The 22,643-nt window shown below is 39.0% G+C and overlaps 1 protein-coding gene and 2 non-coding genes across 3 annotated transcripts in view; 1 reads left to right on the top strand and 2 right to left on the bottom strand.

The window, feature by feature from the left end:
* Positions 1-22,643, top strand: part of LOC111668454 (contactin-associated protein-like 4) — a 107,307-nt gene that overhangs the window by 65,011 nt on the left and 19,653 nt on the right. Inside the window, exons 11-17 of the mRNA XM_023424532.2 lie at positions 4,997-5,103; positions 7,247-7,366; positions 8,009-8,209; positions 10,544-10,706; positions 12,140-12,267; positions 12,909-13,079; positions 15,886-16,104. Of these exons, the coding sequence (XP_023280300.1) occupies positions 4,997-5,103; positions 7,247-7,366; positions 8,009-8,209; positions 10,544-10,706; positions 12,140-12,267; positions 12,909-13,079; positions 15,886-16,104 (1,109 nt within the window). The remainder of the gene's footprint in view (positions 1-4,996; positions 5,104-7,246; positions 7,367-8,008; positions 8,210-10,543; positions 10,707-12,139; positions 12,268-12,908; positions 13,080-15,885; positions 16,105-22,643) is intronic.
* Positions 306-388, bottom strand: trnal-caa (transfer RNA leucine (anticodon CAA)). The gene has a single exon. It is a non-coding gene; the product is annotated as a tRNA-Leu (tRNA).
* Positions 1,462-1,544, bottom strand: trnal-uaa (transfer RNA leucine (anticodon UAA)). Its single transcript has one exon. It is a non-coding gene; the product is annotated as a tRNA-Leu (tRNA).

The following is a 22,643-nucleotide window of genomic DNA, read 5'->3' as shown; positions in this document are numbered from 1 at the left end:
AGGCAGAAACCTCTGAAGTAAAACCCTTATTTTCTTTTCCTTGCCTGAAGGCTCATCTAAACCCAAGAACCCCAGTTTGTTTATCATAGTAGTTTAGTACATTCTAATTGGCCCATAGGAAAGGTGCGAGTTACCCAGTCAAAGCTTTCATAGAGATGTAAACATCAACTGCTGTCACTGAGGCTATATCAGTAGATTGGCAAAGCTGATTTTGTTTAGATGTACAGGGTGTATATCTGATCAAACAGCTGTGTTTTCCATCTCTTACTTAGTTATAGTAGAGACTTTCTTTAACTTTTGGTGAATACCAGGAGTGGGATTTGAACCCACGAGGACTTATGTCCATTGCATCTTGAGTGCAACGCCTTAACCACTCGGCCATCCTGGTGACATATGTTGTACAGCATTGGTCCTTTATTCCACTACTTACAACCCACATCCACATTTTCCTGGCAAGCTACCTCTAGCACTTGTGATCATCATTAACACAACCACAAGAGATAGCAGGAGTTTGATGTTGTTACACTGCTGTGAAAAGCTTTAGGGGGCAGAGGAAGGGTTGGTGGTTGGGCTTGCAAAGTGTTTCATCTCTAAATACAAAAGACCAGACTTTATGTCTCAAATAATACCAGCAGGCTCACTCTGTCTTATCAAGAACTTTTAGTTGCAGTGAAGCAGCAACAGCAGCATGAAGCTGTGTTCTTCTGTGCAGGTTTTCACCATCATGTCAACCCCACTTGACAAATTGCTGTTTTACTCCCCTTCAGGACTTGTTGTTCATGTAGCCGACGTGTTTTTGAATGCAAAACTTTGTATTAATTACAAACATGCGATCTCTTGGATGAATACATGTGGCTTTGTTGTTTGTGCACTTGAAGACAAGAAAAAGTACTGTATGCTCTGAACAGTACATTCTGCACAATTGAAGCCAAAAGGTTTCCAAACAACCCCTCTTCTGTGGTGATATAATGGTCCAAGCAGAGAACCATATGTGGGGTTTGAACTCACGTGGGTATTTCACTATTGGATGTTAAGTCCAGCAGCTTAACCACTCAGCCATTCTGATTCTTGCATTGTGGTGATTGAGACACTTTTGGTGCATATGAATCTTAGACGAAGGACTAAATTTGAATCCAATTGTTGTTGTTTTAATTGCAAAGGAACAACAATGTGAAGATTAAAATATCCTGCTGTTATCTGTCAAACAAGCTAATCAAGTGTGTTGAAATCAAACTGTACAAAGGGGTGTGTAAACAGCATGTTGATTTGATTGGAATCCAAATGCCTCTATTAATCATTGCATTAAAGGCCTGGTAAAAGTTTCATGTTCAAAAATCTGAACACACAAGGTCAATTTGTAAGTGCAAATACACTAAGAGGATGATGCACTCCGTTGATGTGCAAAGACACATAATTATCTTACTTTGTCCACTTAAAAACTGCCTGTGAAAGGAAACACAATACCAGGAGTGGGGATCGAACCCACGAGGGCATTCGCCCATTGGATCTTAAGTCCAACGCCTTAACCTCTCGGCCATCCTGGTGCTGGCTGATGATTGATTTATACAGTACAATAAATCAATCCATGGTGATTAGAGAGAAAATTTTGCAGATTTATTGGGGTTTAAACCCACAAGAGCTTTGATGTGATGTGATACAGTGATACCTGAAGTGACAATTACTGACCTAAAATGTGGCTCTAAGATATTTCCTACATAAGAACTTGCCTTGAAATTACATTAGTTAGTATGTTAGTACCTCCATGTGTAGCAAAGATCAGGATGAAGCTTCTCCTCTGTGATTGTTGCTTCCCTTCAGTCTCTTGCTGTATCACTCTTCCTGTTGTTTACTTCTACAGAGGTATGAACGCACAGCTTGAGTATATACAAATGTATTTGCAATGAGTATGTCGATGCTTGTTTGTTTCTATGTACTTATGCAGAGTGTGTTTCATTGCCCTTGTCAGTATTATACACTACTCATTTAGACAGAACTGAATCTGAAGCTCATCAGCAGTCAGTCTGACCAAAGACCATATTACTGTGTATAACACTACTGACACACTGAATTCGATTACATCAACACTCACATTCTTGAAATCCTGCCTATAACTGACTCACACATACACAAGCACTAAATATATAAAATAAAATATCAAGTGAAGTGTTTTATCTGCAAGGCTCCAGTTTACGCTTAGATTAAAGCAGTATAGAGATAAACGGAGGTTAACATCAGCCTGTAGCAGGCTGACAGGCTGCTGACTCAGGGCTTTTATCTAAATAAAAGGGAGGCTGCAGATTCTGTACAGTCATCTGTTTTCTACTCAATATTCCCGCCTGGGTTTGAGCAAACACACACTCACACACTGTCACATACGTTCACCTAAGTAAATACACTGGTTGAAACATACAGTTGTGAACATAAAGACAGATAGAAGTACAACATACACATGCTGACAAGCTTTGTAAACACAGATGACATAAAAGTGTGTGTGTGCGTATGTGTGTGCGTGCGTGCGTGTGTGTTTGTGTCAAACCTCCTGGAGGTGCCAGCCGGTCCTGAAGCAGATGGAAAGCAACCAGTGTGGATGAAAACACTGTTACTCATCGTCTCCTGTCGTCCGTCCTCTACCTGTCTTTCTCTCAGCAGAATCAGGTCACATGACGTCTTTCTGTACGTCTTACCAGATACAGAGTAGATCAGAGGCTGAGCTGTGTTGTTTTAAAGCGTCGTTTAAACATGTTTTCTCACTCACCTCAAGTGATCATACTTTTGGTTTTACAACAACATTGTATGAATGAATGGATGTGGATGGATGTATGGAAGAATTTATTGGAAGATTTGAAAGCTATTTCACTATCAGACTAATGAACTAATAGAACATGGAAAATAAGTAACATTACAGGTATGATATAATACAATACACTGTCACATACACCCTAACCTAACAATGCACTTAAATTTAGTCTTTGTTGACTGACATACTGTACTACATATAGTGTACAGAGAGTAAACAGAGTGGTAAGTGACATCTAATATGACCCACCTTTGTAGCAGTCTTTTTTAATTAAGGGTTTATATAAATGTTCCTGCTCCCTACAGCTGAAAAGTTGCAGCTAAAACAAGAAGAAGAAACAGCTGAACGGAGCATGAGTCCAGACCACAGTTTCCTGCCCTTCATTATCTTTCTGCAAAATGTTTTGTTGTTGTTTTCCAAGCTTCAGGAACTGCTACCTCTGTCCGCATTCATGTCCCTTACCCTTAACGTGATGTTTTCCAGTTGTTTCCTGCAGTTACCTAAAGTCTAAAGCTGCACAGTTCCATCTCACGCGGTCTCATTCTTTCTGGCCTTTATTGAGCTTTTTATTGTGGAAAAATGTATTAATGTAAATAGTTTGTATGCAGTTGGCATATTCTTCCACTGCTGACTGCAAAAGTGTCAAGATTTTCTACCTTCCTTGCACACATGCTTTCTTTCTAATAATAAACTGCTTTGTTTTAATTGAAAGGAAAAAATTACCTGATCATTGGCTTCCATGAATTACCTAAAGTGGTCCTCAGGGGACTGGAGTCACAGTCACACCATGTGTCTGACAGCTCACTGAAAAACGTGTGCGCATGCCGGAACAGATAAATGAATGTTCGTACACACACACTCACTCACTGTTGAGGCTGGTAATAATGTTTCATGTGTTTTCATAAGCCCTACCCCCCTCTCTCCGTTCCCTCCGTCCCTCTCCCTCCCTCCTACACAGGACTGATGTCGTGATGGCTACAGCAGTATGATATTTATCTATAAATAACACACAGGGCCTCAGTGAATTCTCCTGGGAGCTGGATTCATTTAAAGAACTTCTTCAAACAATCTGCTGCTGAGAAGAAGTGAAAAGATAGTCTCTATTCAGAGTAAAACTTTTCCTTTTATGTAAAATGAAAGAAAATGAAATGTGTGAAGTAATGAAGTTATTCTTTTCATCTCTCTGAGGAAGGGTGAAAGGTGTTTCAAATGAATATTCTTCAGATGTCATCTTTCGATTTAACATTAGAAAATGTTTTTTTATTATTCCAGAGCAACACCCTCTCACAGCTTCACCTAAATACAGAAACCAATATTTAAAATAAAAGATGTTCTATTTGAGATCCTGCTCTGCTATTTAGCAGTATATTTAACCATCAAATAAATAACCTTGAAGAGCTTTGGCTAAAAGGTTTTTTCTTCCTTAAAATGGAAAGCTGCATTTCATAAGAGGGCTGTTAAATTTAATGAAGTAGTTTTCTCTCTCTGAAAGGAAGTGGGAGTTTGAAAGCATGTTTCCACTCAGTCATCTGTATTTCTGTAAAGATGAAGCAGTTTTGGCTGATGATGGTTAGAAAGAGATCTGTAACCCCAAAGTCAAAGGGCATTCGGTGCTATTGAATGCTCACTAACACTTTCATTATAACCACACTAAGACAAACATAATGCCAGAGACATGTTAATATTTTAACAGAGTTATTACCTTAAAAGAGTACTCTACCCATTCAGCATCAGTCTCCCATCTCATTATCTGACACACGAGTGACAGAAAAAAAAAAAGGATCAAAATCGATGCAGCAGATCTATCTGATTTCACACAGCTCCCTGGGGCCCCACAAAAGCTTTATACAACTTTTTCTTCATATATGCAGTAGTACTTCCCAGGACACTGTATATGATCTGGACTGGACTGTTCATTAATCTGCAGGTGGAGTGTGTGGCATAGTTTGGTTTCTGTCAGTGTTTCTTATCCTGTGGACTCATGAAGTGAATCAGGTGGTGGAGAAAAAAAAAAGTATGATCTGGAGCAACAGCAGAACAAAAGTTGAAACGCTTTGTAAACTGATATATGAAAGTTTGTTGGCAACACGTCAAGGACAATTTTCAAACTGCCATGAAAAGCACGTCTCTCACTCTTTCTCTCTCTCTCTCTCTCTCTCTCTCTCTCTCTCTCTCTCTCTCTCTCTCTCTCTCTCTCAGGTGTTCTCCCAGTCGTTGTGAACATGGCAGCCAATGCAGTCAGTCCTGGACCGTTTTCCACTGTAACTGCTCTGACAGCGGCTACACCGGAGCCACCTGCCACAGCTGTAAGTCACCTGTCAGACAAACATGGCCACATGACCGCCAAGACAGATAGATAGGCAGGTGAGATGGGACAGATGAAATACAAATGAGGAGGGAGGCTGGGTGTCAACCAGAATAATGAATGGGGATATTTCCTCCTTCATCATTTAAACCCAGAGGCAGTATGCAAACAGAAAAATCTGATAAAATTAGATTAAATAAAATCTCTTTTGCTACAGCGTCGTTAAAACCCAAAATATACTTTAAAAAAAAAAAAAAAACAGGAATCACAGAAAACATTACACAGTATAATTATTAATGTTAAGGGTCCAACATTTTGTTTTTACAGTCCCGAATAGTTGTGATTTTTTGAATTGGAGCCACATTTCTTAAAAGAAAACTCAAAAGGTTTCCAAAGTAATCCTGTGATAGTTGTCTTTCCCTTGCAAAACAAGATGCTAATAGTGAAATTAGCAAACTTTTAATGGTACTGATTTGCCAGAGTGTAAACAAATAAAGGTTTAGTCTCTGACGTGGGCATCTCAGGCAAAGCATTTTCTTGGTTTGAATCCTATCTCACTAGGCGCTCCTTCAGTGTCATAGCAACGACAAACATCCTTGTTCTCACCACAGTCTCTGCACCGATCTGCAAGAATCTCTTGAACACTCATCTCTTCCAGGAGCATGTTATGCCCCATACGTTTACATCCCCCAAAGCCCTGAAATTATAGGAATTATAGTTGCAAAACTTAGAGCATAATTAATGATAATAATAATAAACTTTATTATATAGCACTTTTCATACACAGGATGCAGCTTAAAGTGCTTTGACAAATATAAAAGAGAAAGGGAGTAAAAACAGGGAAATCATTGAAAAACTGAAAACATTTAAGACAAAAACATTAATAAGAAAAAAAAAACTCAAAGAGCTAATGAAAAGCAAAATTTAACAGGTATGTTTTTTTCAGTCATTTAAAAAGATCCACTGAGTCACTAACATTTCTTAGTAGGGTTTAGGTGCATAGTGGGTGAAGGGGCCCCTATTTTGGGGGACATTTGGAACATTCAGAAGCCCCGTAAATAGAATGAAGATGAAGAATTATAATCAGAGTGATAAAATCTTTTTTTTTCATGTTTCACTATGAGAATTCTTTGACATCACGAATGCTTACTAAGGCTCATCCACTTATATTTCTGGCTCACTGACATTCTCTGACATCCTGTTCATTCATATACAGATGGTAGTGGAGGACGGTGGGAGACTACCATGTTCTCCCTTGTCTTTAGGACTACTATGTTCTTATAAGTGATAGAGATGGCAGCAAAAGCTATAAATACAACATCCAGGCTGTAATAAACTGGAACTACCCTTTAAATAGACCTGCCCCCATGAGTCATTTTTATTATTTGCACGTCCTTTATCTCTGATGCAGGAGGTTAGAGTATTATTAAATCTGTTTGTATGTGAGTGATATGATGGAGGTTAATGAGTCTGTAGCTGTGACTAAACTGCCAAATGCTGAATAAATAAATGGAACCATGGCAGTGAGGTGAGATAATGGGCGAGATTTACTGGTTCTGTGCCGATTCCCTTTGAGCCAAACACCTCAAGACCAAAAGAGGAGAGTTTCCCACACACCTCACCTCTGCTCTCATTTTTTATTGCTGACGTTTCTGTGAAAACCTTTTTCTAACTACACTGAGGCAATGTGATGAATAAAAGGCCTTTGGCTGTGGAGAAGAAGCGAGATAAACAGGTGAGCAGAGTGTGGGAACCTTTAGATATGGATTTGACTTGAAGGGCTCGATTATGTGGCTGCAGAGGAAGAACAGGTGTGTGTGTGACTGGAGGAGGAGGAAGAGGAAGACTTGTGGAGATAGAGAGGAAGAGGTGGGGCTGATAAAGGTTTTATTTATTGAGTCTATGACTTCCCATCAGTCATTACTGTCCTCTCCAGCTGGACTGATCTTGACTTTATGGGACGCTGCTGCAGAAATAAAACGCTTCATGCTGGTAATGATTCAGTGGTGATACATACGTATGAAGAAGCACCCATAATCCTCCACAGGGTGTGATCTCCATCCCCTCACAGCTCCTGTGTGCCAGCAGATGTGCTGATGTTGATGTGATTAATGTTGAAGCTGATCTTATTATTTTCCTCCCAGCTGTGTATGAACAGTCCTGTGAAGCGTACAAACACAACGGCAACTCCTCGGGACATTTTTACATCGACGTGGACGGCAGCGGACCAATCAAACCACAGCTGGTCTACTGCAACATGACAGGTGACACACACACACATTCACTCCCCTTCATCCTCCCATCATCACTCTACTTTTGCTTGATTAACGTTCACATAATTGCAAATGATTTTTTTCTTTCCTTCTCCACCTCAGTCGCCCCCTCCTCCCACGTCCTTCTGTGTCTCAATCCTTCATGTCATTTGTATAATCATATAAATGTGAATTATGACACACTCTCTCTTTCTCTTTCTCTTTCTCTTTCTCACTGCTTCATATAATTTGTATACTTATTTATCTAAATATTAATCTAATATTCTCTTTTTTTCCCCTGTATTCTATTTTCCAGTCTGTTTAAAGTCCATGCTCAAGTTCAAATATGCCTTTAATTGTATGAATAGGTAGCAGGTCTCATTTCAGTTGCCAATCTTAAATGTACAATACATTCATCTTCTGCAAATAAAGATGACATCAACATCATACAGCAAAAACGTTATGTTAATCAAAATCTTTCAAAACTTTAAAGGCTGTTTTCACTCACTTCACAGAATACACAGGCCATATATTGATATTTTCAGAGTTCAACTACACAGAAATGTCATCCATTGGCATGCATGTGGTACTATGTATATTCCACGAACAATCAGATAGTAATTGATATCAACTGGGTCTGTTTATTCCCTCCAGAGGAGAACACATGGATGGTGATGCAGCACAACAACACAGAGCTGACCAGAGTCCGACCCTCTCCAGGTGTGAGCCAGCATATAGTTCATTTTGACTACTCGTCTCAAGAGGAACAGCTGTTGGCCATTACCAGCCAATCACAGCACTGCGAACAGGAGCTGTCCTACCACTGCAGGAAGTCCCGCCTCCTCAACACCCCAGGTGAGGCCTGTTTGTTGTATATGTATTTAAGTATAATTAGGGGATTTCTTGTTAAAACTAATACCGTCAGTCATGATACAGCTCACCTGACACAACTAAGAACTTATTGTATTTCTTATTAGATTAATGTGGCTGTTAATCAGTATGAGGGAATCAAACTTGCAACTTCAAGTTGTGTTTTTCAATGTGAAGTGTGTTGGTCATTGGCTGGCTTCACATGTGAGCCCTTATATGCTCTCTGCTCCACTGCCGGGCAGCAGGGCCAAAAGAGATAAACACAGCCAGTGAATGAGTTTCTAATTTCACACTGTGCCATTTTTATTATATTTTGATTAATTTTGTCAGTCATTATCTCAGAAACATGTACAGAATATAGAGCATTCTCAAGTCAACTTCTTATAATTTTATCACTGAAGAACTTAAATCCGCTTTAACTGAGCCAAAGTGAGATTTGTTTTTTTGGATTCTGTGTTTGTGATTATTCTTAAATAATTCAAAAGCACATCTCACTTTTTAAAAATCTTTTCTAAACCTAATCCTTTTAATCTTCTAATCTTATATAATCTTATCTCAAGGCGAGCACTCCAGAACTCTATTTCCTCCCTTTTCCTTCAACACCCCTCAAGTGCCTGCTTAAACAAGAAAAGACTGTAAACAAGGACTTGTTCTTAATTGACTTGTTGGGTTAAGTGAAAGTTAATGAAAGCTTGGTTAAGCAGTCTTCAGATGGAAATGTTTTTCTCACTCTCCGCCAGAAAGAATAAAATCATTACGTTCATTACTTCAAACTTTCACAAATGATTCAGAGAAATTGATTGCTCAGGATTTGTTTAATACCTCTTCATTTTGGACTGACTGTTGAGTTAGATTAATTGTTTTCTTCATTTGGTCATGTGTTTTCTTATTGACTCAAAGATGGTGAGTGTTGGAAAAAGAATGAGAATTAGTCTTGGTAGCTGTAAATTTAGTGTGCACTTTCAAATTCTATATACAAGAGCAACAGTGCATCATATTCAGTGTTATAAAACCCGGTTTTTAACAGTTATGTGTATTTGGTTAGCATATAGTTCTAATGGACACAATGCAATATCATCTAACCACACACACAAACACACTGTCTTGTTTACCAAATGATCATTGTGACAAATGATAAAAATAGATGCTACTCCGAACACCTGGACCATGTCAATCCAACCAGCAGATGTTTTAATCTGGACCATAGTGGTGGACCAGTTCACACTGCCATCCATGGAGTCATACCACTATCATGGCTAAAATGAATGAACCACAACCTAAATAATCAAATAAACATTTTTAACCATGTATCACGCATTATTTTGACTGCTAGTTACCCAGTTGACATCCAGACATCTATTGATAGCAAGGACACACCTTCAAAGTTTCTAACTCCCGTGGAACTACAACTGTTATATAAGAGAGAAATGTGAGTGTTGAAGCAACTTTCTCGGGGGTGGCTAATAAAATGATGGATGAAAATAGTGAAAGTGGTAGAAAAGGAAGAATGGGTAGAGAAATTGAGGTTCCATTATAAACCCCCTGCTGCTGTCCAGGAAAATAAAGAAGCGCTGACTCAACAGAGACCTTTCCAATCACCTTCTCTCCATCCTCTCCACCTACACACTCTCAGAATGTGAAATACATTTTTCAATATATACTATCATCACCTTCCACCCAAAATAATATATTAAGTGTTAGGGGTAGGAGCTGGCAAACATCCCTCAGCTTCAAACACTGAATTCATCTTCAGAGGTTGAGAGGTGGGGACTCTTTCCATACAGCACAAAGCTATTTTCTCTCAACACAGCTCATCTCGGACACAATATTGCATGCAGTATTTCCAAAGACAGCTGTGTTACAACCTTTAATTATTGTGAGCATCTTAGTTGACTATGGACAGGTGCAAGAGGCTGCAGTGAGTGGCGGTCTCGCAAAGAATGGACCATTAAAAATTATCCGCATCCTTTAGATAACCATATGTTGCCTTGGTTTACCTTTTTTTTATTTTTTTTTATTTAAACCTCATATCGTTTTCAGTGAAGCTACAGTGTGCACTTATTTAAAAACCCAGATCAAACAACCTCAAAGGTGCAGGGGGAGGTCTCATGACAGAACATAATGTATGACAGTGACATATGAGCTCCAGTCTGTGAGGTTACAAGCTCAAGTAGAACAATAGGTTTCCAGAGATAAAACAAGAGAATATTGTTAGACATGTTCAGGGAAGTGACGGGTGTGTTTTCTCGTGTGTGTGTGTGTGTGTGTGTGTGTGTGTGTGTGTGTGTGTGTGTGTGTGTGTGTGTGTGTGTGTTTCAGAGGGCTCTCCGTTCAGCTGGTGGCTCGGTGGTCCCGGCTCCGGTCGTCTCCAGACTTACTGGGGCGGAGCTCAACCAGGAAGTCAGCAGTGTGCCTGCGGCCTGCAGGGCGACTGTGTGGACCCACAACACTACTGCAACTGTGACGCTGACCGAATGGAGTGGTACTGGCCTTTATAAATGTCCAAGCATTAATGCTAGTTTGATGAACGTCTGTTTACTTAAACAGAGTGGAAAACCCTCTTTACCTTACAGTGTAATCCAGTACAGCAGTCCTGCTATCAGTCCAATGATTATGAAACTTTTTGAGAACTATGTCAGAGAGATGTTGCTTCTACTTAATTTTTTGCATGTAGTTACTGGTTTTGCTGTATTGGACTGCATTACTTAGAGCAGGAGTGGCCACCAGCCAGTCTGCAGACTTTTATTTATCACCTCACGATTCGTGATTTCACTGATGAGGTCCCCCTCTGCTAATCAGTGGGTGGAGTGTTTGTTTGGATTTGGTTGATTTAAATAATTATGCAGCATCAGCAGAGGTATGTCTTCTCTTTTATGCTTTGCTTTTATTTCTTGAATTTAGCTGCAGTGTATAAATGAATAAATAAAGTTCAATGCTTATAATGATACTTTTGGGGCAGTTGGTCTTATCAGGGGATATTCCAGTTAAACTCAGTGTGCTTTATATTAGATTACACACAGAAACAAGTGCAGATTAATACAGTAAAAAATAAAATACAAAGTGTAGTTACAACAAAATAAAAAGTACAATAAACAGAGGTACATAAAGAGAAGGGAAACACAAATATTACTCCTGAATTGTAAGAACAACCAAAAGTGTACAAAATATTATATTATATAATATTAGAAATTGATCAGATATTGCTGCTTTCTTTTTCTTGTGTAAATCCATTCAGATTATTACCAAAGGAAGATATTTGTTCAGGAAAAACACTTCCTGACCAATCCTCTTATCTTCATCACACCGCACTTCCCTCTTTCTATCATCTAATAGTCCAAACTGTCAAACAGTTCAGTGCTGACAATGTTTTTACAGACCAATCATCAGATTCTCACAGTGCTGAAAGAACACACCACTCACGTCCGGAGACATATCAGTGCATAAGTGCATAAAGCTGAATATGGGTGTAAATGGCCGAAGCTGCTCACTCGGCTGTCTGTGTGGACGGCACTTTTGGAAATGGCTGTCACAGAAATTGACTGAGATGAGAGTGTCAGGATCAACACAGATATACTGACTCACCATTAAAATGTCTTCCTGGGAAAGTTTCATATTTTCCTCTCTTTTTCCTCCTCCTTCTCCTCTATCCCTTCTTTATTTCTTTTCCTCCTCCTCTTCCCTCATGATCTCCCCTCTTCCCGTGTCTTCCTCCTCTTCCCTTCCTCTTATTCCTCTTCTCCTACTCCTTTATTTCCTTCCCTTTCTGCCTTTCTCCTCCACTTTCTTTACCTCTTTCCTTCTTTCACTTCCTTTACCTTTTGCCTTTTCTCTTTATCTTCCTTAAACCCTCTTCCCCTCTTCCCCTTGTTCTCCTTCTTCATCTTTTATCCCCTCGTCCTCCTGCTCCTGCTGCAGGGCTGAAGACTCAGGCCTGCTAACCCATAAGGAGAGCCTCCCTGTCAGGTCTCTGGTGCTGGGTGACATCCAGAGGCCAGGGTCAGAGGCTGCCTACAAAGTGGGACCTTTTCGTTGTCATGGAGACAGTAAGTCCAGCTCTGGTTGCCTGGTTACACTTAATGGAGGCATGACAGAAATCTATCTATCAAGGAAAACACTGTCACCTGTTCTGCTTCTTTCTTCCGTTTTGTCCAAATGACTTAAACTGACATTTTTATTTGAATAGGTAAATTCATATCAGCTATCAAGCAACATATTTTTAATACCTCATTATTTCTAGGAGAATAATGCTCTCAGGCCTGTTGTTGATATGGAAATGCAGGATTATATGTTACATATTTTATTCCACCCGCCAATTATGTGATAAATGAATCCCTCTGGATAATGTACCTCCACATCTAGAAGCTTATTATCACAAGCAGAACTGTTGCTAACGCATATTTCCTTTTAAGTTTACACACTCTAATACTTGCTTCTCATTAAATGCATTACAAGGTAAATCAATGTAGCATGCTGCTTTTCCTTCTTTCAATTAATTGTAATTACAGCCAATTATATTTACTCAAGTATATAGATAAATAAATATTTGTCATGATTAATCAAACCAGACCGTGTAGCAGAAATCATACCCTTGTGTGAGCTCATTAGCTGAACATGTTGGCTCATTTGTTTCCTGCCTGATTTCCATTTAAAGGTCCTGACTGTGAGTTTTGATTGTGTTTTTCAGAGAACTTCTGGAACGCTGCGTTTTTCGACAAGGAGACGTCGTACCTCCACTTTCCCACCTTCCACGGGGAGCTGAGCGCGGACATCTCCTTCCTGTTCAAAACCACGGCCTCCTCTGGTGTCTTCCTGGAAAACCTGGGCATCAAAGACTTCATTCGCATCGAACTGAGCTGTGAGTAGGAGCTCGAGGGTAAAGATTTAATCCGGATTAGAGCGATGTGTCAGTGGAACCTGGAAGTCAAAATCTTAATCTTGAATCAAAGACTTAATCTGTATCAAACTAACCTGGGGGAGAATATTTAGGTTTATTTTAGGTTGGAAGTGAACTCAGCTGTCTTGACCTTCCTGTCCCCCATTTATAGCCGCACATAGTTAAATTGAACAGTCTCTAACTGGATCCTAATTACCTGACACCTGAACATTACAGCCATATTTAATTGCTCAACATCTGATTGAAAGCAATGGGCCCTCAGGGCTGTTAAGATTCTTTGGAACTGGAGCCTAGCCTGAACCGTAAATGATCAAATTAAAGATAGCCCCAGAAGTAGTGTCCACACATTTTTGGCTATATAGTACAGTGGGTACGGAAAGTATTCAGACCCCTTTAAATTTTTCACTCTTTGTTTCATTGCAAAAGGGTGCTTCTACTCAATACTGAGCAAAGGGTCTGAATACTTATAACCATGTGATATTTCAGTTTTTCTTTTTTAATAAATTTGCAAAAATTCTACTTTTGTTTTTTTTCTGTCAAGATGGGGTGCTGAGTGTACATTAATGAGAAATAAAATGAACTTTTTAGATTTTAGCAAATGGCTGCAATGAAACAAAGAGTGAAAAATTTAAAGGGGTCTGAATACTTTCCGTACCCACTTTATATGTAAAACAGATGTTTAATCTCAGCTTCGTAAGGAAATCTCAACTTGAAACCTACTCTAATTTGAGAATATATTGCTCTTTACACACTTCAGGTCTATAAAAGAATAATTCATCACTCTGAGAAATATGTATATTTGTTTGATATGAGAAGATTGATATCAATCCCATCTGTGTGCCAAGTATGACATTTCAGTTTAAATATTGTATACACTGTATATATAGACAGAATCAGTGAGTTTGCGTATGTCCAAAGTGAGAAAATATGTCGAGCAGCCATGTCATATATTTAACTTAAACAGAGAAAGCAATGTGAAAATTACACTTTTTGATTTTAGGGTGAGTTACATGCTGCAAAAGTCAATTTGAAATGCCTGCACTGACGAGTCTATTTTTTCTTTGCTGCAATGATGGTTTAGTTTCTGAGAACAAACATCCACTTTCTTTCACTTCAGGTTTCTGTTTTCATTACTTGAACAATATTTTCAGCTGTATTCTGCCTAACTTTCTAGCTATCGCCTACGCTGTGGGGCCACTGTGTGTGTCATTTGGAATATGACAGCAATAACCAAGAGAGTGTTAATTTACTTTATGGGTACCTCAACATTGGTGCTGGGTCGGTGTTGTACATTTACAGCCCCCTTTACTGTGGTGTCGTTTTAAAATAGGACGTAAATAACCCCAAGGGTGTTCTTTACTATGCCTATGGTTATGACAGTAATGCAGCAAGGTATGAGGTTCAACTTTACGAGTGGACGTGATGTGGTGTTTAGAAAGTCTTGTATAGATGCCTTGAATCAGTTATTACAGGCAGTTGCTGTTTGAAGCTCGATTAGCCTGTTTCAGTTTAGTCTAAGTTCAGTTTGATGTTTTTGTGCTGCATTTTGTATTTCCTTATAGATGGGATTTCAAGGGACACGCACAGAATCTAATACAGGGACACTGCTGCACCAACAGCCTCTCTCCTCGGGGAAATCATTGTCAGCGTGGTGTTCAAGCTCTGAATACTGCTGCTCTGCTGGCAGCTGCCTCAGATCGCTCTGTAACACTGCAGCTGGGCCCGAGAACAGCCTCTAAATGAAGTTACCAGAGGAAGCTGGGATATTGTTTCATCTTCTTCTGTACTCCCAGAGTAATACATCTTCTGCTTCCAAAACATGAAGGATGAGGGTTTGTTTCAGAAACACAGATGATTTCCAAGATCCTCTCCTTTTGTTGGAATGAACAAAAGAAGGATTTTGAGAACGGAACAGTCCTCTCCATAGGTGTAAGTCTTTGAAGTGTGGGTAGGACTGTTCAGCTCCTGCTCAGTATTATCACAATGTCCCATCATGGCTCAGCGATACGATGTTGTATACGTATATGTATTATACCATCGTGGGCCATTATGCTGATCCCTGAGCTTAACTGCTCATTGCGTTGTGTCTTGGTTTGTCATGTATTATCACAAACCTTTGCCAACTGGTTATCCATGAACAGTTTCTCAGTTGATTTTCTATAAAATATATAGTTGTTATATGACTATATAAAATTAGATTTACTGAGATATATAATGTTTTCCATTGCTCCAACTATAAGCAACCAAATACAAAATACAAAACTAAATTTGATGTTGGACTAACTTGTGCAGTAGCTGAGACATCTTTTCATCAAACACACACGCAAATACATCTCTCTTCAAGGGCTTCGTCAGAGCAGCATTTTTTGCTAGTTGCTAGTTATTAAGACAATGATATCTAATATATTCACTGTCCTTTTCAAGAGTGAAGTTGGGAAGAAGTTTCTTAAGCAAGTATGAAGCTTTTTTTCTTCTCCTAGAAAGAAAGAACTTCTGTAAAGATAGAGGTCAGTTCTACTGGATAATTCAATGATAACATCAGGAAATAATCTTGATTATTCTGCTTATAGTTGTGTGTCAGTCTCTATATGACCTCACACAACATTTCCTCTTCAAACGTTTTGTTAATTTTGTCAGTTAATGAACAATGCCATAATTTTGTTCTCACTTCATGTGCTCTTTGTTTCCCGTCTTTGTCTCCATCGTTTGCAGAAAACATAACCTCATCCTCTGACTCCACCTTCCCGTCTCGTCTGTTTTTTTTCAGCCTCCACTCTGGTGCTCTTCTCCTTCGATGTGGGTAACGGCCCGCTGGAGGTTCGCGGGGAGTCGAGCGTCCCACTGAACGACAACCGGTGGCATCGAGTCCGAGCCGAGCGCAACGTCAAGGAGGCGTCGCTTCGATTGGATGAACTTCCTGCCGCCACGCAGCAGGCTCCTGCTGACGGACACTTCCACCTGCAGCTCAACAGCCAGCTTTTCATAGGTGAGGAGCAAATACATGATGACAGGGAACATTTGCCTCATTAGTAGCAGTGTTGGTGCCTTTGACGGCTTTTTGTCTGGAGCATTTGTCTGATCCTCTGTATCTCTCCCACACTTTGGTATACATACATATACAGTATAAAGTTTATCTTCTCATAAAGTATCCTCTTCGTTGTCCAGGGAAACAGTTGAGCTCATTGTTTTTGTCTCAGCAGCTTGATCACAGAACACTTTTTTTTCTTGGTGCCACTAGTTTAACTCTCTGCCTCCTACTTTAGTTCACATTAGACCCCGCTGTATGAACCATTGTACTGTTAGGAGCTGTTTGTATTTTCTTTGCTATAGAACAATTCATCTGTGTGGGAGTCAATTTAGCCATCTGTGTATTGGAGGATATTTTCCTACAATTATTTATACAGTATATATATTATCTGAAGTTACACAGACTGAAAACAGAAGAACTACAACATGAAGTTCTATGGGTGAAGCTCATGTGCCATTTCTATTGTCTGAAGTGCAGAATTACTTCTCTGCTCATTTTGTGGTTATAGTTTGTATTTTGCTCAACAAACATGCTGTTGAGTGTTGTCAGTGCGGGTAAGTCCCCAGTTGTGACAGATGTTCCTTTTTCCCCCTGCATTTTGCCATCATCTGGCATCTGTCTGTTTGTGACTGATGCACCAGCAATTCAGGCAGAGGCTCTCCATTCTGTGCATAACAGTGGAGTTATGTTAAGTCGAGTAACAATTAGCAGTGTTTGTCAGGTTCATTGGAGCTCTTACAGTCACAATTTTTTTAGTGAGTTTTGAACAAAGGTAGTTGTGTGCAGAGTGAAGGAAGGAAAAATTGGAGAGTGACTGCAAAATGGATTAAAGCTCACAAAACTTTATGGACTGAACACAGGAAACATTTCGATCCTATCAGATCTTCATCATGCAAATGGTCAACATGGCAAAAAGCAAGATATAAGCACACAACAGCTTCTTCCTTGGTTACGTCCCAGTTAAGTAATCAAACAAAAAAATATAAACAATCATAATTTACAATACAATCCTCCAGAAACATTGTCAGCAACTAAAATACTTTAAAGAAAGTTGCATGAATTAAAAAAGATAATATACACAAAGTACATTACTATATATATAAATTAGTTAAAAAGATGCATAGAGGATAACATGACAACAGGAAAACATCCCCTACAAAGAAATGTAGGGAATTTAAAGGTGGGGTTTTGGTTTAAACAACTAATGGATTTTTTTCTGTTATTATGTCAAACTCTTGTAGTTGTTTTGTTTTATATTTTATAAAATCACCTTACTAGCTTAAGATTTAATAATGCCTGTAAAACCTACCTAAACAGGCTCTGCTGGACATACTCTAGAGTAATTTTTCTAACCGAGAAAATAATAACTTGTATTTTTAGCTTATCTTTTGTGCAGGTGCTGCTGATTTACAGAGGAGGAAATGTTATGGGTGGAGAAGAGTCCGACTCTTCTTCCTTAGAAATCACTGCTGTTTAACACTTGCCTCTGAATGGTGATACATTTTTGGATGTAGATTAAGTTTCTCCCTGTACGGCCAAATCTGAGTGAAAAAGTAAAGTTGAGAGATCAGTAGCAGCTAGTACAGGATGTGATCCTTGATTGTTCTGTGTTTCCCTTTCAGGATGGGATTAAATCCTCAGAAAAGAGCTACAAATACTCTCCTTTTTTCACAAATGCTAATCCCCTTAACAGGATTGGATATGAAAGTGCTGAGACTGCACATGTAGCCTTCAGTATAAACTCCAGATAGACTGAGATCCAAGCCCCATGACGGTAGCAAGTCTGACCTCCTGAAAAATACTGAAAAAGAGAAAGAAATCCTCTGTCACAAAGCGCTAAACTGCTGTTAGCTAAAAGCTGCTTAGCACTACTGGATATGACATTGCTGAGTCGACAGCTTCTGACCACTGATTACATTCAATAAATAAACATGCAGCAGGGAGCAGTGATTACACATAGTGTGGGATGTGACTTCTTGCAGCGCGGGTCTTTAAATAATCTGTAAATGAATCTGTACTCATTAGTGGTCATGTAATTAACACACTGAGAACTACCAACTTCATCAATACCGCACCTCTGTTTATCTCAGCTTTATCGGTTCAGCTTCTACATAGACTAATTCTCTCTTTAACCTCTGAGTCTGTGTGTCGAGCTGAAGGTAGTAAAAATATTGAAAATCCATAATTTATTATCAGGTTTTAGTGTTGTGTAAATATGATGTACTGTATGTCACTTAATATCAGTAAACACAGTGTGCAGGGAAAACAAACCAACAAACACTGATGAGATCGGACGAGGGCGGTAGCAGCAGCAGTAGCAGGGAAATCAAGCTGAATATTGATTGGATGAATGTGTTTATCTGATAATCCGCTCTGAATAGCCAACAGGTCATCACCATCAGCCTGAACCCGTATATGTTTACCTCTACAGCGTAGTGGAATAAGCCTCATGGATTTATAGACTGGAACTGAAATGTGCTGGTATTTACTCCCATGCTGGTTTGTTGATGGATGTTTGTGGTACAATGCTCTGACTTGATTTGAGAAGAGCAGCAACCAAAAGATAGTCACAGGTTTGATCCCTGTAACAAAAGCTGATGCATCCTTCTGCAGCACTAGGTTCTGTCAGAGTCTTTGAGTAAGACAGTAAACCCTGAATACACGAGCTGAGCATCAGGTAATCTGAAAATAAGGCACCGTTTTTCGTGTGATTGGCCAAGAACACAAATAATTAAGAAGCAGCAACAAAGCTGGTTGGGCTTCAATGGACCAATTTGTAAACAAACTCTACAGATCCTTTACTTACAGTAAGTAATCAGTAAAATAGAAGTTTCTGTATTTCAGTGATGATTCTCTTTTCTCTGGTTTGATGTGGGTGCAGCTCAGCTGGAAAAAATGTGATGTCGCATACTTTTAAACACAAATCAGCCTTTGTAAATATTTGAATTAAAATCTGATGAGAGTTGTGGGGCTGTTTGGATATGATGTCAATCAGTTGATTATGATGAAGCAGATCAGCTGAGCTTTTGAGTTCAAACTTTCTTAACTTTAACTTTTATTGTGGCATATTTAGTGATACATATATAAAGTTATAGATACATAAGTTTTCAGGGGCTTCAGGTGTAATTACATTACATACTGTCTGAAAATATAATCTACAGCTACCTCAAACCAAGCTCTGTAACAGCTGAATTTGCAAAGTAATTCTTAACCACAACTTTTAGAGAAAAACATTGGAGTAAAACATGTAAGTAATTAGTAAAAACATTTCCTCTAAAATGTAGCAAAATGAATTTAACCTTGCTCTAAATAGAAATACCTTTACCATTCCATGTATTCAGGATCGCACTTCCATAGTCAGTAATAATGTTAAATAAAACAAAACAAAATAAAATAAGTAGTAAACAAGAACAGAATTGCACAGTAGAGTCGGACTTGTCCTAGTTTGGGTGACGCTACAAATGTTGTTGATTATTTTCACTTGGTCCTTCCTGAGAGGTAAACATGTCTTTCAAACTCCACTCCCCCAGTTTGTTACTCAAGCTTTCTCTTAAAAACTTGTAGTTTCTAAACCCAAGATAAGTTGCATGGGTCATGTGATCTGATAAACCTCCTTCCAGAGCCACAGAGAGTTTATAGGCTGTGTGGGATTCCTCATGACCAGTAAAATGAACAATATGAGCAAAATTGGTGCTGAAGCAAATGTTTTCATTTCTATGTTTGGGACTGATTACTATGTACAATGTACAGATTTTTCATGAGTACACAATCCACTCCCAGTAGACATACTGTATGTACAACAAAATAATGAGTTCTTTGGATTCACAGCTCTCACCACGGGCTTATTTAAATTCAAAAACCTTGTATTTATAAGTCTTGATTTGCAAGGCAGACTGTTTCATTGTTTGAATTGTGAGCTGCTGTGTTGATTTGTATAAATTCATAAGTCATATATCAACGTACACTGGAGTTATGAGTGATAATCCTGCCTTGCTTTATTAGGCAGTGAATTCCACTGTTTTGATTAATAAGCTGTGTTATTGCCTTGCATGAATTCATAATTCACCTCATTGTTCATTTTCCAATTCCTTTATTGCTGTTTGTATTGTAGGTGCCGAAAAATCCATAGGCAGCAATTTTGAGTGAGCATGTGATGAATGCAGAAATTACTTCTGTTGTGGAGGTTTATTATCTATTGTCTTGCCTTGTTTGGATAGTTAAGCCTTTGTATATTTGTGCTGCGTCTCTATCTACCGACTGATGTGCTCACACACACAGAGTTTATTCTTCTTCACTGTCTCTGGTTTAGAGAAAGCACTTGCTTGGACGAGGATTTTCAACACTCCTTTGATCTTTGCTGCACGTATCTCTGGAAATGCAGCAGTATTGATGTTAGAGGATTCTGTTATACATAATGTAAGCGGTATCCTGACAAGTCGTCTGTGTTGACTGATGAGCTTTTGTTTCCTCCTCTTTGCTGTGCCATAAAACACAGTTCAGTTACATAGTTTAAAAAAGAAACTACTGTGTGGAGGTATATTTTGATTTCAACATCACTAATCCTTCATATTGCACTGGAATAGACATGAATATTATTAGTTCAAGGTGAACAGGAATCGCTATAGTATCCGTATTGATTGATGCACAGATTCTTCTGCACACTGTCCATACAAACTCTGCATTATCCGACAATATCTTCTCAGTGCTGAGGCTGCGCTGGCAGTTATCTGATTGAGTTTTGAATTAATTCTGTCAACGTTTGCATTCCAAGTTTGATGTGCACATGAATCAGCTTGATGATCACTTTGATCTCCGTTTGACTAATTGTTTTCTTTTCAGTCCCGTGTGGTCTCAAGTGTGTATTTGTACACAATATGCAGATCTCATGTAGAGAGACTTGAATCATCTTGTTAGAGCTGACAACGTGCTGCTTGATGTGAAACTGAAATTCTCCTGAAGGTCCCACTGATAGCTCTGCTTCTCTGGTCAGAGGTCGAGTTTATCTGCATTTGGATTCTTTGATGTTTTCTTTGATCTCCTTGTCCTAAATCTCTGATTATGCTCTTTTAAGTGTTTCCTGTAAGCGGCGTCTCCATGTGATGCGGGGAGACTGTAATCCTTGTTGGAGCTGAAGTTTTACAGCAGGATAGTCTGGCTGTTTGAAGGGTTTGTTCTCTAACAACTTTTCCCTGCTTCTGTTTTGTAGCTTTGATCAGAGGTGGTGGTCCTCAGGGATGTGTCTCTGGTCCCTGCTAGAATCATCTCTTTCATATATACCCCCATGTTGAAGAACAGTTTCTAGTAGTGATAAAGGTTTCCTGAAGTGAGAGGAGTTATTTTGTACATCCAGGGTTTCAGAAGCAACAGTCCTGTTCATTTTCTACATTGACGAGGTTACATGACTGGCAGTCGCAGCACATCCGAAGCTTGAATGTGAATGAAACACTCCTGGTTGAATTAGCAAAAAATATGAGAAAATTGTCTTAAAAAATATCCAGTTCTTTGAGAAAAAGCCAGAGGTAAAAACCTGTGGACATAAAAAAGACATAACTACGACACTTAAATTGGACTTTGGTAAGAAACATCCAATCAATGGGCTTAAAATTCTGTTGCATCTGCTGCTAACTGTGATGGCAGGGAAAAGATTACACTCTGTAGAAACCTGATGATCTCTTTTTGGAATTTGGCAACTATGGCATGCTGTTTTGTTGGCAAATGTGACAGCTAATTTAAAGCCCTTTCTTTGAATTATCAACAGCTCTGACTGACTTTGTGTCCATAGCAACAGCAGCTGAGACTCATGGGTGTCATAGAGCCATACCAAACTGATGGAAAGAGGAAACATAACTTCTTATTGTCATATTTAAATAATTATAGCACGAGCCATAGCATAAACTTAATTACAGTTAAACACATAATGTCTTTTAACAATTTTTCTATTTGTAACTCCCAGTTTGCAAATTTTCAATTAATGAATGAAGCTCTACATTTAGTAATGCCAGTGGAATTGCCAGGACGTGGTTTGAGTAGATTACAGGCACACAGAGCTCACTACTGTCACACCAGAGAACAGGTTTCACATCCACAGTCCCACCTGTGGTTTAGGCCACAAAAACACTTCAGTTCAGTTTAAAGAGCCCATATTTTACACTTTTTCTGGTGTTATATTTGAAGTTTTGATATCCATAAGAAGATATATTTGGTTTTAAGTTCCAAAAACCATCTCTATGTAGGTTTAAACCTTTTCTCTCAGGCTTCTTTCTGTGGCTTTACTAACAGGTTGGTGAGCCAATCAGAAGTGAGGCTCTGAGCCTCGCTTTTACTGACACGTTCACTATCAACAACTTTGCAACTTGCCAAATAAGCAAATTATTTGAATCTATTAACATTGGGTTAATAGAAGATGTAATTCGCTCGCAATTGTTTCCCTAAAAGCATATTTGTATATAAACATAACAGGGTTGCCTGAAGATATCTTGAATATCATGTGTCCTTAA

This window comes from Seriola lalandi, unplaced genomic scaffold (genome assembly GCF_002814215.2).
Source record: "Seriola lalandi dorsalis isolate HSWRI2012SDOR001 ecotype SW California unplaced genomic scaffold, Sedor1 jcf7180002054736, whole genome shotgun sequence".
NCBI classification, from domain to species: Eukaryota; Metazoa; Chordata; class Actinopteri; order Carangiformes; family Carangidae; genus Seriola; species Seriola lalandi.
Note: the sequence above shows the minus strand (reverse complement) of the source record. Positions and strands in the feature narration are given on the sequence as shown.